This window comes from Sparus aurata, chromosome 8 (assembly GCF_900880675.1).
Source record: "Sparus aurata chromosome 8, fSpaAur1.1, whole genome shotgun sequence".
In the NCBI taxonomy this organism is placed as follows: Eukaryota; Metazoa; Chordata; class Actinopteri; order Spariformes; family Sparidae; genus Sparus; species Sparus aurata.
Window position 1 is genome coordinate 11204082 of NC_044194.1, and position 16332 is coordinate 11220413.

A 16332-nucleotide genomic window follows, 5' to 3' on the forward strand; every position below is an offset into this window, starting at 1 on the left:
TTTACAAAACAATTTTACATAAAAACTTTTTTTTTTTTTTTTTTTTTACTTACAATACATGTTGATAAGAGTCTGAGCAACTTGTACTGTCACAAATAGAAGGCCAGACTATAGTGGTTTATTAAGAGAGCAGACGAGGATACTTCCACTGTGGCGTTTATTAGTTTAGGCTTGTATTCAAAGAAAAGCATGTTCAGTACCTGCACATGTTTTAACTAAATCACTGCCACGTTTATATTTGTTCTGCACTTAGCGAAATTTAATATTGTTCAGATGACAGCCACTTCACCAAAAGCTGCCATTTGTGTTTTTAATAACAGTCAAAGCATGAATCTTTCATACTGCATGATTTGATTATAGACGACCAAGTCTTTGAAATTCACACAGTCATTTTTTCGCAGTGCCATTTACAATAAATGTAACATAATACTAATGCGTATCTATAATTAAATATCTTTTAAATCAGCCAGTGGTTATTTATGTGCTACAGTTTTAGAGTAAAATTTAGTCCCTGACCGAGGTTGAAGCCACCCTAACAACAAATTAAATAGAAAAAAACTAACAAAAAACACCTCATGAGCACATACTGTACAACGCTGACAGTATTAAATTACATGTATTCCATGCCTTCACTCTCGTTTCCGAGCATGGCCAGTCCCATCACACCTACAGTGTCACATTTCGACTCTACAGCACTACTACCTGGTTAGTTTATTATCCCAAGAGGCACATCTCTTGATTATTGTATCAGAAGGCATTATCCGTTTTCCCCAAGGCAGATTTGTTATCAAACCCATGACCTGCGTTATACTAAGGCTTTTCAACATCATGTGCAAATCCTATGCATTCTGATTCGAGCGGTACGCCTTCCTGCGTTTCTGTGAATTTTTAAAAATTTTGCTGGCTGCTTTACAACACTAGATCCAAACTCAAGTAAGACTTAGATATTATTATATGACATGAAAATGCTTTCAAGTTACTCTGACCTCTGACTCATATGTTTGGTGGATCATGTGGTTTATACATTTTGTTTTGTTTTCTGATAAGGAGATGGCTAATCAAGGATAATTAAAATGCACGATTCCTGTTAAACACTAGATGAGAATGAAATTTATTGCCTTTATGCCTGCCTTGAAAATCGTTAACTGTTTTCAATTAATATGTATATCAAGGTTGAGTCTATACAGATGTGTATTATTTAAATCAGACTATGAATAGGTGTATTAAGTTATATTTTATTATTTCCCCTTTGAGATTAGTGATAGATATTTAAAAAATTAAAGAGTGATGATTAAAAAGGTCTCTGGCCAATCGTCTCCTTACCAAAAAATGGCTAAAATCTCTTGCATACTTAGAGTTAGTGTAATGAGAGCGAGTGTGAGTGCGCGTGTGGGTGTGTGTTCGCAGCGCCGCTGATCCTAAAGTAATTAACAGCGCCAACACCTTTGTGCTTACTCAGTCTCGAGGTGAGGTTTTTCTCTGTGTTTACCCCACTTCACATTATTTGCTTTGCATAGACTGCCTATCTCGCGAAGAACAGCATGATAATACCTGGAATGAGATTTTTTCCCTTTATCACATTTGGTGACAGAAAACCCTGTCAGGCTTCCACAGAGGAATATTTGTATTGACTAATAATACCGATACTTAAAAAAAGCATTATGTGACTTCATTTATGACTATATATTTATATATTTATATATATATATATAATTTTTGGTGTGTAGTGACTGAGGTGGTAGGAGTTTCTACAACATTTTCCTTGAGGTGATTCTTTCACTTTTCAGAAACTCTTCTCTGAATTCTTTCTCTAGTGCTGTGTTTAAACAATGAGTGTACTTCTTTGACTGGCTATCCAAAAAATCTATGACAGGATTTTTTTTTCTCTTTCTCGCCTGCCACTGGATTGTTAGTGTATATTCTGGTGTGAGTGTTTACTTTGCTACAGAACAGTACATAGTGCATAGCCTCAGCGAAGGGGGTAGGCTCTTAACCAGATGACAGAATGAAAAGAAAACACTGTGTCAGCTGTTAGTGGGAACATGTTTGAGTATCACTCTGCTTTTCAAAGCATTACCAGTGGATTTTATGGACGGACTGAGCGGCAATGCAGTGAAATTCACTCACTGAATCATCGCTGTGACACCACCTCTACGCTTGTTACATTCCTGTGAGCCGTACGTGAAAGCGTCAAAAAGGCTGAAGGCAAACTGGAACTTCTTCAGTGCGCTTCGAATGCACTTGAATAAACAGGGAGTGAGAGGGAAAATAAAAATGAAATGCACATGGACCACAGGGACAAAACAAAACAAAAAAGACAAAGTGCAAAATCTGTGTAATTAAATGTCTCTCCATGAAGAGTCTGTTCCTCAGTTTTCCCTCTTACGGGGCTTTGTCTTTCTCAGCAAGTGCGCTCTTTCCTTTCAGTTCAAAATGAGTCCTTCTATATATCACAAAGCCAGGCCTCACACTATAGAGTCTTTAATCTCAGAGCCCAGTCTGACTCGTGGCCGTGGGCATGCAGGAGAAATCTCTACATGGCTCTCTCTCATATGCAGAGGCCTCTTCTCCGACTCGGAGAAGCTCTTGCTGTTGTCGGGCGACGAGCACTCATGCGGTGGAGTGCTGCAGATGTAGTTGTCATTAAGGGTCTGGTATCCCTTGTGATCTGATGCCGATGCTGTCACTGTGTTGCCATTAAGTGGCAAGTTCTCAGCCGGTTTCACCACTATTCTCGGCTTTTTCTGCTGCATGTTGGGGCACTCTCCCTCCTTGAGCATGGACTTCATGTGGTTGCGGTTCCTGTAGACCACGAAGAGCGAGAAGACCACGAGGGAAAACGCCAGGAGGGCACACACCACTATCAGCTCGTTCCAGTAGGTCTTAGTGTTGATCTGCGGGGAGCGGGCCTCTCCTGGCAGGATGATGAACTCCTCCTGGGAGATCTGTGGCGTACGTGAACGGCCTGTCAGGGTTGTGCTCTCCTGCTTGGCCTCACCCCTCACACAGTAGTTTGCTAGCAGTTGTTTGAAGCCTTCCTCCACTGACCAGCACTCGTAGGTTTCCTGCCTGTCAGCTTGAGCTACTACTACTAGCCCCCCCTCTGGGCTGGGGTAATGGAAGTGACCTGTGCTCTCACTGAACTCCCACTTCCTCTCTGCCAAATTAGAGCGCAGCTTGCACGGCAGTACTTTGAACGTGTTGGCTGGGATAATGATCACCTGGCACGAAGACACTCCTGTGAAAAGCAGAGCAGAGAGATGGTTGGAGTCATGAAATGAGCTGTATCACTTTATCTTGTGCACAATTCAGAATAATAATGGTTTCACATAATCAAGACTCAAACTGAAAGGCAAATTGTGTAAAAATCCTGCGCAGAGTGCTGTAAATCCAGAGAAGAGGAGTTCACTTACGTGTAGGTGGAGGTTTAGCAAACCGTGGGCTTGGCACTGTCTTGTTGCAAATAACTGACGTGTCTGCCTCATCTACATCCTGCTGCCAGGCACTGAAACACACAGATTTAATCAGAAAAGTGGGATTTTCAAATGCTTATATTTACATATATAGAGAAATGTTATAGAAATGTGTCTCTAATAGCTTTAGCTGTAAAACTGCTGTGTAGACTGCATACTTTTTTGGCGGCGCCTGTCTCACATCCACACACTGCCTGCCGTTCCAGGCACAGTAAGGATCCCTGGAGAGGATGCACTCCCCGCAGCTCTGGTAATTAGTGCAGTTAGCTACTGGGACCTCCACCAGTTCAGAGAAAGAGGAAACATAAAGCTGACCCTGTGGAGGGAGAGATGATGAAGCAGGTTACAGGAAGGAAGTGCCCCACATTCAGTCACAGCGTTATTAATTTCATCCACAATCTTCCTTGTCTGACTCTGAATTGAACACAGCACATTTAGTTTAATATGAATTTATTCGCCTGAATGTACAAATCCAAGCATAGTATCAAAGACAAGCCAGGATTCACTAAGTGTCACAATTCCAGCTGTTAAAGCCCCAGCTGTTTGCAGATCCCCTGAGAGAAAGTTGTATGTAATTAGCTCATTAAACATGAGGTCTGCTTCAGGCTGTGACTCTTCATGGCTCATGGAATCTCTAAACTGCCAATAAATGCATTTACTGCGCTTGTTATTAGTTTGCACCATGAGAACACTCAGTAAAACAAGCTGGGCCTGTTTTCTCTCTCAGCACCCCACTATACCTTCTCAGTGTCCAGCTCGATGTGTTGCACTGGCTGGGAATCACGGAAGAGCACCATCTCCTCAATGATGTGCATCTTGTTGTTGACATTAATGGCTTTATGAAGTCTTCCATCATCTAGAAGACACAGTATAACTTTAAATTAGATGAAAGCCCTCGTGGCAAAGGGAAACTACAAAGGGGTTGATGGGTGGGTGTTTACCTGTGCCAATGAAGAGCACATTATACGCCTTTTTTGCCACCTGGACTCGATGGACGGCGATCTGAGTGTAGCGAACGTTCCGTTTTAGCAGGAGAGGCTGGCTGCGGATCACGCTGTCCATCAGGAAGTGGTCTTTGACAAAATTCAGCACCTTGTCCGGCATGTGCAGCGAGGAGGAGATGCCCTGTTCCCTGGCAGCATTTGTAATACACTGTGGAGGAAACACAGTATTTTACATACATTTGCTCACGTTGGGTCATGAAACCAACTGCAGCTGAACAACTACTTTTTTTTTTTTTTGCTTAGATTCTTTACGTGATTCAGCTGTGATAAGCCTGCCAGGAAAAGACAGTTGTTTGATAAGAATCATGTCAAGGAAGAGAGGTGAGGAGTGATGGCAGCTCTGTTTGAGCCCCGATCGTCAGTCAAGATTGAGGACAGGAACGTATGAAAGTCGCTGCTGAGCACCCATGTGTTGGTGTCAACAGGTTCTCCAGCAGAGGGCAGCAGGTGGGTACTCACCACTCCAGGCCTGGGCTCTGGGACCGGATGGTTGTATGTGTACCACTGCTGAGTCTCTCGGTTGACCTCACGGTATCGCCCATTAAACGCCTTTTCCACCTGGTCCATAGTGAAGGCACACACTGCAGAGCTGCCCGAAGCACCTTTATACCTTATAAGACAGAAAAAAGCATCTTAGCATTACTGGTTGATGATTTATCTGAGGAGAAACTTCAGAAAAATAGTCCAAATTAAACTGGAGCAAACTTTTGACAACAGCCTTAAACAATAAATACCAATACCACAACAATATAAAAACTCACATCTTCTGAGATGACCTCCCTTAATAAAGACATAATCCAGCAGTGGTTGGGGAATAAGGAGGAGGCAATGAACTGCATGTAAGCAGGGTCTCTCAATTAAAAATAGTGAACAGTAAACTATAAACTTCACAGATAGCCTCCCTTAGACCCTCATCCGGCACTGGATGGAAAAATAGGGAGGGGACAATAAACTGCATATAGGCAGGGAACTTAATATAAAAGAGAAAACAGAAGAACAGAAAAAGAACAAATATAAATACCTATACATGACCACATTAATTGCTGTAATACACATAATAATAATAAATCATTTCTATCAAATAGCGCTTTTAATTTATTTCTTCATTGATCATTTATTTCATAAATTCTTGTAGTAAGCTGTCTGGTTTTTAATTGTGTTGGAGAATACTGAATCTCTTTCTTTTATTCTAATTCCAGCCTAGATAAAGATATTTAGTGTAGAAAATATCAGAAGTCCCAAATAAGGTGAGTAAAACCTGTTTTGTCTTGTTTGGGGTACATCTGATGAAATACAAAAAAAAAAAATCTAATTTCAAAGAATAAAATAATCAAAATATGATCTGATAAGTGTGTGCGGCTATTGATTTTTTTTCTTTGGAAACAAAGCTCTTCAGAGAGCTCAAACCTTCATTCTTTAATTCTGCCAATATTCCCAAAAAAGGTTGCACTTTGGTTTCAATCAGAACATTTTTATAGCACGATTGGTTTCAAAAAGACCTTTTGATGGCTCATTTGTGCCCAATTGACACAAAACACCTCAAGGTATCAGTAGTTTAGTTTGGTGATATTTGGTCCTCACCACTGAGATGTGAAGACTCCATAAAATAAGGTGTTCTTCCAGTCCTCAGGGCTGGGCGTCAGCACAAACATGTCCTGGATGATGTTGAAGGGGAAGCCATCATCAGGCAGAGAGCACAAGAGCTGAGCCTTCAGGAAGGTCGTCCATTTCTTCTGCAGCACCCTCTCGCCTCCCATGTCGCCCTGCAACACAGACAATGCAGATGTGCAGCTGTTTAACATGTGGCCAGTAGAGGGTGCAAGAACACAACACTGACACCTGTCTGAGGCGGTGACTGTTGACAATGCGACCAAGGATAGAATTTGATTTGATGGGATCTGACAGGCTTGTAAAAGGCATGAAATAATAATGTGCACCATATGGCATGTTGTCATGGCATACCTTACATACCATAACACACATATTGTATTATATTGGGAGGATACTGTCATCTGTATCTACTTTGTTCATGACTAAAGAAAATAAAGAAAGCGCTGTGTCCAAAGGTGAAGCTGTTTGAATTAAAATGTTAACCTTGCGTAGTATAACCATGATGATCTAAATCACTGTGCCAGTAACACATATATACCCTGAGGCAGCAGACTTCTGGGTCATGAAAACAATATGCATCATCAACTGGCTTAGACTGAAAAAAAAGGCTTTGAGGAGGGCAAACGCTTTTAAATGAAAGACAACGTGGCATTGCTCTCCGACAATCCTTCTTCAATGACACTCCCGCTGTGATTCGCAGCCTTTGGCACCAGCCTTTAAAGTGATGTGTGGCATGGGACCTCCTTGACATGCAGGCTAATTTGGCTGCATAGATTGTACAATAAGATATCTGAACAAATTGGAGAGCAACTACATTTTTAAACCTCAATGTGAAAGTGATTTACTGTACGTGATGTGTGGCTGGGGAGACCGACTATATTCCACAGGGAGTTACTGGCCTAAGGAAGGTGCTTACAGATGTTTTCTATACACAAGACAAGAGGCTATTTTTGTTGGGATTTACAGGGAGGATGATCTTCTGCACCAACCACACCGTCTGTTTACATTCAGTTCATGGCAACAATTATTCCAGTTTTCTCACAGGCACAGATCTGACAAGATTAAAGTCGACCAGTGGAGAAAATTTGTAGTTAAAAATGTACAGAGCAGAGGACCAAAGGAAAATACTAAATGATCCAAACTACAAGAAACCCTGTAACATGAAGCTTCAATTGGGTCCACTTCAGGATTACATTAATCAGAGGAAATGGCAGCGCTGGATGGTGAGGGGAAATGGCACATGACCAACACTGAGCTTCTGAAGCAATTACTTATTGTAGTAACCCAGGCAGATAATGAGCGACATACAGTATATTCTCTCGTCCTCCTGGCTGAACCTAGTTTTATAATTTAATGCCACTCTGTGCTTAAACCGACTTCTGAATAATTGAAGCAAATGCATCCCGTTCATTAATCCCTTGTAAGAGCGCCCCTTTGTTCAAATGGCTGTTCAAAAAGCCATGAACATGTACTGTAGGCAGTAATGGCTTCTATCTGGGAAACTGAACAATCCTGCAGGCTTTGTTTTGTTTGTTTCAAGCAAAACGTTGTTTATCATTCCATAGTTATCCTCGATGAAGTGGGACCTGTGTGCTAAACACCTGAATAAACAACAAAGAGGGGGCCTGCAGCCAACACAAGAAGTCAAACAAGGATTGAATTTAAAGTAACAATCTATTTGAACGGGGATTACTAGACTGATTCATTTGAATGAACATACAACATCTGTATTCTGAGAAATCCCCTCATTTTCAAAGCTCAGGATACATTTTGAAACTCTTTTTGCTTTTTTTTTGTAAGCACATTCCCTATGAAGTGACACATTACAACTCAGTGGTTAGGAGAAATGTGAGCCAGGAAACGTTATATTCAGCAGGTATCATTTGTAGAATATGGCCAGAGTTCTGGTCCAGCAAATCTACACTACAACTGTTGTTCCTCCCCAGCTATCCTTGGCTGCAGCTAGCTAGTGTTAGCCAATGAGCTCATGGCTAGTTAGCTGTCGAGCCTGTGGCCCTAGAGTCTGCCTGGTCCAGAACCTTGGATCAGCGTGGAAGTCACCATAGGCGACGGGCCCAGCTCAACTGGATCTGGTGGCCTGACATGAGAGTGAACACAGCTGGACACCAGACTTGGACTGAACACAGCCAGTTTGAAAACAGAGGATACGTTCAGCAGCAGAGGGTGCCAACGGCATGTGGAGCCAGATCATTTTTGGTAAAATAGGGATTTATTTCTACCAAACCAAAGGTGACTGTGGAAACAAACCAAGACAGTGTTAGTGAGTTTTAGCTAGCTAGCTCGAGTTTGAATTAAGTGAGTTTAAGGATGAGTTAACGAGGCATATTAGCTCGTCTTAGTTTGTTAAAGGAGACAACTTAAGTTTAGAAGGTGTATGCTTGTATTTTTCTTTTGTGTAGGGAAGAGTAAGAGTATCTAATTCTGTAATTTTGTGAGTTTATGTTGCTCATTCATTACTTTAACTTTTAGCTGGCCGCTTAACTACAGGGGCCATCAGATGATCACCTCTAGAATTACGAGACAGAATGGGCTGGAGGTAGCTGGTTAGCATTGTAACTTCAGTAGAAGTGAGTTTCTTCACACTCACTGTTGATGTTTAATAATGTTTTCAAAAGTTTTAAACTAAATTCAGGCCATATCTTACATATTGCTCTATTAAGCATATGTGAGAAATCTATCATCAACATAGAATAGAATAGAATTAGAATAGAATTACTTTAATGATTCTATTCTCATGCTACATGAGTCTATATTTATACAACTCTGCTTAATTAGGATGATTTTTTTAATGGATTTATGGAAAAACACAGTGGAAACTTGCTTGAAAAATGAAGATAAATCCGTGGGCAGTGTCTGACTGGATCAGGCCTGTGAATCACAGCATGATACCACCTCAGGGTTTATATCTGATGCACGCACTGTAGGTGGTGTCTTTATATGACAGCAGGATGACTGTCAGACACACACCTGGAGATAGTCTGAAAATAAAAACTTCTACATAACTAAATACTGGCTTTCCAAGTAGATTCCTAAAAAGTTGTAGTTTTACAAAAAAAAAATGCTATGAAAATAAATAATGAATAAACATTTAAGCTGGTGTCACGAGACAAGTTTGATATACACAAAAATGTCCTCGAACAACAGCTCCAACATGACATATTTTCTCTGACGTGGACATCAAACTGTCAGCACGTATTTTTTCATTCTCCTTGGATAAACATGACTGTTTTCACAGAGACAGGCAGCAGTCTGATTTGGAAAACAGGTTTGAGATTTGCTATGATGTTTACAGACCCAGAATAATATTAACAAATGCTGTGTGAGGTCTGCGTTTTAGTTTAAAAGCCCTGAGTTTAAGTACTTCACCAGGTGATAACCCATTTCTGCACATGAATCATTTTGAGTCGGTACTGAGTCCTGTCTGAACACAAATATTTGGTGAAACATGATAAGAATTGAGGGAGGAACTGGAGAAAAAGAATCAAACAGAGGAGAAACATGGAAGAGGAATGTTTTTCTGTAACCAGAGAACCTGCGTCACAGCCCAGACTGTGAGCTATCAGAAGCTTTCAGAAGACTACTTATACGTCTGTATAGGAGCATATACTGAACACAAATACACATAAATGCACAATGGTCTGATAGATTCCTGAAGGGGTGTTAGTGGGTGCTGCTCAAGAGGAGAAAAACCTCCTTTTGGATGGACTATCTGCCTTCAAGCATCACTCACCTTACACACGCGAGCAATGCGTGACACAATGGTGTTGTCAAAGAAATCAAACTCCTTTCCTGCTTCACTGAAGAAGAAGTAAATCTTATCGTCATCGCCCACTAGGTTGCCCTTGGGCAGGCTCTCCTGTATGTAGGCAGAGCCAACAAAGGCCGGGTCTGGAAGAAAAACAACGTGAACAATACTGTCAACCTACAGTATATGAAATTCAGGCATCCAGGGAGAGATGTCCCTATTCCCTCTGACATCAACGCACTAAATGGAAAATTCAATTTCATCAGGGACTTGGTGTCAAATTCTGCAGTTCTCAGACAGCATATCTGACACAGCTTTTGATGAAATAAAATGAAATAATACATTTGTTGGCAATACTTTGGCTACGTAATAGGCAAGGAGGTAGGGGTCAGCAGCCCAGCCACGCCCCCAAAGCCATTATTAAAGGGATATTCCCGTGTAAGTTTAATCCATGTTCTAACACACCGTGACATCGAATAGGACCCCCCCTCGAGAGATAAAGTTTGCAGACCACTAGCTTACATAGTTTAGCAACCTCAGAAACTACTGCAATGTATTGTTGTCGAGCGGTCGTTTCTGAGGATGCTAAAACAACGTAAGCTAGCAGTCCGCAAACTTTATCTCTCGAGGGGGGGGGGTCCTACTCGGTGTCACGGTGTGTTAGAACATGGATTAAACTTACACCGGAATATCCCTTTAAAGCATTAATAAGTGATTTATAAGGACGACTAGTAATGAACCAATATGTTACTTGAATGCATGCTGATAAGAGAATAGTTAATGGTGTTATCATTTATCTTCTGATATGAAGATATAATGAAAAAGACTTGTACCTTGAAGCCAGTTGAGTGAGTTCTCTGTTTTTAGAGCAGTTCCTTGGCTCAGACTCTTGTAAATGATGGGTTCATTTCCTTGGAAATTACTGACTGTACCGGCGTACAGCTCTCCATCTGCAGCAAAGAGAAGAAGATCAGCTTAATCACAGTGTTTACCGCGGGGGAATGGGCTCTCTGCGTCATACACAGTAATGAAATCCAGAGGTTACGCCCCAATTTGTCTCCATATCAACCCTCTGTGTCTGGTTACTTTACTGATTCCCACAGTGGCTTCTATAAATTAAAGTGTGAATGGGAAAACAGCTCAACTTTATCGACAGCTGACAGTAATTCAGGGACCTACCGGCCATGATGGCAGTGGACTTGTATTCAGGGTTAAATGGGCAGCGGCTTCGTCCATCCTCTGTAACAATCTCACCGGTATCACTTCTGACAAGGGAGAAGTCTGCAGTTTTCTGGACCACACACACACATACACACATTGAATAGCACATGGTTAGCTGAATATTAGAGCTTTAACCTGCTCTGACAGTCACCGCTGTCTGTCTGTCCCACAGTGAGAAGATATTCACTCTGTCTGTCTTTGGGTAAAGTTGAAGCACGGGTCATCTCTGTATGTTTGTTGCACTGAAAGGCCTTAAAAGATTTGTAGAAAAGGATTGCAAACCGGATCGATTCTTATATAATCCGATTACATGCATTAAATATTTTGATCCATTTCCCTTTGGCACAGGAGATAATAAAATAATGCACATACAGTATATTGTATCTAGCTCAGCATGGGCCTCAGCCAGACTGCTAAGTGAGCTGAGAGGCAGGAAGCATCAGACTTTGGAGTCTCTTCCTCTAGAATCTAATAAATAATCACTACATATACAGTCCTGCATTAGGGGGGAATCAACTTCTCTAAAACACACAACTATGAATGACACAGCTTTTTTTTCGATCATAATATAACAAGACTCACAATGTAAGCACAGGTGGGGCTGAAGGCGTATGTTCCACACGTGTACAGATGAGTGCTGTTGATGCGTAGTAAAATCTTGATGTAGTTGAAGCAGTCCGTCTGTATCAGAAACACAAAAGAAATATATGAAAATGGTTGACAATTAACTTCCCCACATAAAAGTTGACGGAAGCTTTCTAGAAAAGGAAGATAAAAATGATCCACAGACTTTACCACTGTAAGCAAAGAAGTTAACAAAAACATCAACCTGACAAAACAACAGTGTTTCTGCTGCAAATGACTTTCTTAAAATCAGAGGTGGGAAGTAACAAAGGTATTCAGGAATGTGTACTCCACTTTTTAACAACAAAATATCTGTACTTTCAACTCCCTACATTTTTAAAACAGGTTTGTTACTTCAGTTTTAATGCATTTGTGGGGATTTATTGATTATTTTTATTTTGCATCAGTGCATGCCACCACCCCAGCTTCACAAGACTGATTTCAGTGCATATAATTCACAGCAGTAGTAGGACGAGATGCGAGACAGAAACAAGACAAAAGCATGTTAGTGTCTCGCATCTGCAGAGACCTCTGCAGCCCTCTGCTTATGTTTTCTCATTCTATCATTTTGTTGCTGTGTGCAGGATGCTTCACTAACCTGAAATTTCTGTAATACATACTGAGAATGAGACTGAACCATTAATTACCTTTCTTGTGTGTTCACAAACAATTCGAACAAATCCAACCGATTCTATCTTTAAGTTTATATGTCTTTGAATTATATTAATATGATGTGAGCTTCAGTCAGCTTTGCACAGAAATGGCCAGGAGAAAAGTTCTTCAGAGTAATACTGTTCCCACTTCGATTTTTGGGCCATGTTGAGTCATCCAGTAAGTTTGAGATTGGTTTCAACATTCAAAACAAACACTGATTAATCTGCTAATGTGTTCCCTCGTAACAAATAATTAATCATAAATTCACAAGGCCCTCGGTCTGTATGTTTACATACAGAAGTTGTAATGGAGTGTAATAGAGGAAAAATCTGTTTGAGAGGAAGGAAAAATCCATTGTTAGAATGGAAAGTTACAACTTGACAGGAAATTTCCAGGGTTGTGCCCTGGGTCAGTTCCCAAAGTGGCATGCAACAATGGTCAACTTGACCAAGGAGGCAAACCTGCAGTCATGTAAATACACTTTGAGCCATTTGAGTTCAGGTACTTGAGCAGCTCACTCGCCTGCAGGTCTTTGCCTTTGAAACTGCACTCGTCTCTCTTCCTCTCTGGAGTTTTCCACGTGAGCTGCGGGAAAGAAACACTGTCAGACTCACACTGTGGGTATAATACAGTGAGAAGGGTTATGTTCTCATTGGACTTCTAGGATCGTATTATATTTACAACCACATTCATATTGTACCACTGGGATCCTATTATAACTACATTCATATTGATACAGTAGATGATACTGCAGTTTACAGACGCTTTGCTCTTACATTTCTTTGAAGCTTGACTGCGCCGATATCAGTTAGGTTGAGAGCAAACAGAATCTCCCGGGCACCGACGTACAGCATGTCGTCTTCTTTACTGAGGTGGAGAGAGGTGAAGTTATGGACCCGGCTGACTGAGAAGCTTCTGGTTGTCCTCTCCTTTGCACCTGGGCAGAAACAGACAGAGAGGAGACAGAGGGTGTCATTCATTAATGAATATGACCATGCTGAATATGAAGAGGGTTTCATAGAGTGCATTAAAACTGACAGAAGCCATTATAAGGTACTTAAAAAAGCAAAAAGGATATTTGAATATGCAAATTGAAGCATTTTGCAGATTATTATGTTAATATGTCACTCCTGACAGGCCTCACTGAGTTGTCCTGTTTCTGGCAACATCACAGCCTGGAAAAGTTTTGTGTGCTTTCATGTTGCCAAAAGAATCTTAAAAAAATGGACTGAATATATCTCTGAGAGAAATAATGCTGTAATTTATATAAGTAAAACCATCTAACCTGGTGCATTATTAGAATGATTGTTGTTTACATTAAGTACTGAATAAAGCTGTTTTGGAGATATGTGGTTAAAATCTGGAAATGATAGGATATTGTTGATTTTTGCATCCAATTATTAAAAATGCTGCAGTAAAAGAACAAGAACATAAAGACATATGTTGGCATATGTATTTCAGCAAAGGAAAATAAGAAAAATAGTTTACAAGGTGCATTCAAGTGCCCTTGAAAGCATTTAGCCCACGATGGCCGTTGATTTTGGACCCTGACAAGCATCTACAGGAAAAAAACATATATTGTAAGATGGATCTCAGGATTTTATGGGTCATTATTGAAACACTTGAATGAAGATACATTTCAATTGTAAAATCTGTTAAGTATCCCAGCAGTTGGTGACATGCTACAAAGCTCCCAGTCAGACTTAAATTGAAGATGTTGCCATTACAAGGTCAGCAACTCAGATCTCGAGGCCACCAGGATGCTCCCGTTGGATGTAAATGTTTGATGTCATTTCAATCTGTTACGCTGCTCACACTGTTACTGGACTGAATTTGGCCTCACACTATTGAAAATACCCCGGGAAAAAAAAGTGTTAAAACATGTGTCTGTGTTTTTCCTTGCGTGCAACTACAACTTCAACATCCTGTCAGCTCCTCATCAAAGAGGGTCAAAGAAGGAAGGAACAGGAAGAGAAAAAATCTTATATTTCTCCTACAGTAAGTGAATGATTTGCTCCAACCACATTAATACCTCCTGACTGAAGCCAAGGGTTAAATCATCAACTCTCCTAATCACCGCTTTAAAGGCTCATGTGTATCTCAGAATTGCAGCAGCCTGGAGGCTTTCACTACTGGCCCAGCTTGAACAACTCGCCTTAATTGCGTGCCAGCATAAACAGAAGCAGGGAGCTGATGGAAACTTGACGTGACTGAAGCTCTGATACAGGACCTGTGCCCCTGTTATACAGAGAATGAGGAAAACATAACAGACCAAAGAAGTCCATTTACTTTTATTGAGGGAGGTCCTCTAATATGTTTGTCTCAATGATGTGATTTCATGTTTGTAGACAAATGTTCGCTGTTATTTTCATATAAGTGAACTCTAAATGGCTGTAAAAACAACAATTACATTACATTATGTTTAACTTTTTAAAAATAAGCATTGCCCTCCCTACAGTCAATAATATGTTCTTTGGACGCTCCTCTTGACCCTCCTCTATAAAAGTGATGAATTGGTTCAACTAAATAATAAAACAGGCAAAGCGAGCAGACTTTAATATGGTGCGACGTGACAGATGTTTTTTTCACTAAGACCAATCACAGGAGCCGTCCTTGAAAACTGTTTTGAAAACAAAAAAAATATTTGACAGGTGATTGGACGTACCATCCATCTATCTGTGTGTCAAAAGCTAACTTCAACCAATCAGATAAATGAACCATGTGACATGGTAGGAGAGCACTACCAGCAAAGCTAGTTGGTAAATGTGACTCTTAAGTTGCTTTCAGACCTATCCTGGTTCAGTTAATGCAGATCCTCATACGTTTTCCTGATTATGGTGCTGGTGCTCTGGTGCCGTTCGTTTGTGGTGTGAAAGCAAGCTGACCAGACACAGGTTTTTTGATAACAGATATGTGCTTTTAGAATGATTTTAAAAGCTAAATAACTAATAAAACCATCCACTAATCAGCCCCAATCTTTCAGTATATGTCGATCTGTAGCCTATAAGCTGTGTATTTCTTGTTTTGTTAATTTTTCCTGGTCAGTAGTTTAAAAGCCATTCTATGATTCCCTCTGATAATCTTTGTACAAAAAATAAGTCTGACTTTCAGTTTCATTTCCAATCTGCAAGTCAACAAAAAAAAAAAATCTTATAAAGTCAGTTTTGTGACTGTCAGTTGACCTCATGAGGCAATCTGCAATGCCTTTTCACTTTCCAGACAGACAGGCAGATTCATCCTGGAGTAAAACCACAGATGTTGGTGGTAATAATTACAATTATAGCACTTCCCGGTATAAAACTAATCCAGCCCAGGTAGGGAAAGATGTCATTAAGTTGTACTGATAATAAGCACACTATGTGGGACGTACCCTGTAGTACGTGTGACCTGGTATAACCTCACCTCAGTGGGAAGGTACAGGAGGTTAAAAGAGACTTCCTCTCCCTCGGGAAAACAGCATGTTAATAGCAGCCCATCACCGAGGCAACAGAGAGCCATATTGTAGTTAAATCTGTCCGTAAAACCTCAAGAGGCTCCGCGCTACGTACTGTACATGGACCCGTTGGGGCCGTTCTCTCTCCTTTTCACTGTCATTACAGGATAAATGGACTGCTGTTCCGTGCTGGTACGTTTCCCCCCTTTTTTTCCTCCCCGCAGAGCCTTGGGCAAGTTTAACTTTGATTTACGGAGAGAGACACACAAAGGCCAAAGCCTGAACCAAAACAAAAGCTTTGAGGGATTTTTTACAAAGGAGGATATCTACACAATTATTCTCTAGATTCGAATACCACTGTCATACTTACCAGCCACAGCTGACAAAGAAAAACAATATGGTCCCTAATTGAATATGATTAAAGAGATCCAGGAGGGTTTGCGACCACACAAAGCTCGCCATTTACAGTTTCAGGAAAACATTAATCATCTTTCAGTAGAGACCAATTCGTCTACAAATGCTTTATTCCCCGGAGGGGTAGGTAAT

The 16332-nt window shown here is 40.7% G+C and overlaps 1 protein-coding gene across 1 annotated transcript in view; it reads right to left on the bottom strand.

Annotated features, from left to right (window-relative positions):
• Positions 1-16332, bottom strand: part of sema4ba (sema domain, immunoglobulin domain (Ig), transmembrane domain (TM) and short cytoplasmic domain, (semaphorin) 4Ba) — a 56245-nt gene continuing 39913 nt past the window's right edge. The window contains exons 3-15 of the mRNA XM_030426648.1: positions 13130-13290; positions 12876-12938; positions 11658-11756; positions 11034-11145; positions 10688-10804; positions 9840-9997; positions 6059-6240; positions 4937-5087; positions 4415-4625; positions 4214-4329; positions 3632-3789; positions 3414-3505; positions 1-3238 (exon numbers count right to left, since the gene is read on the bottom strand). Of these exons, the coding sequence (XP_030282508.1) occupies positions 2466-3238; positions 3414-3505; positions 3632-3789; positions 4214-4329; positions 4415-4625; positions 4937-5087; positions 6059-6240; positions 9840-9997; positions 10688-10804; positions 11034-11145; positions 11658-11756; positions 12876-12938; positions 13130-13290 (2393 nt within the window). The 3' untranslated portion in view covers positions 1-2465. The remainder of the gene's footprint in view (positions 3239-3413; positions 3506-3631; positions 3790-4213; positions 4330-4414; positions 4626-4936; positions 5088-6058; positions 6241-9839; positions 9998-10687; positions 10805-11033; positions 11146-11657; positions 11757-12875; positions 12939-13129; positions 13291-16332) is intronic.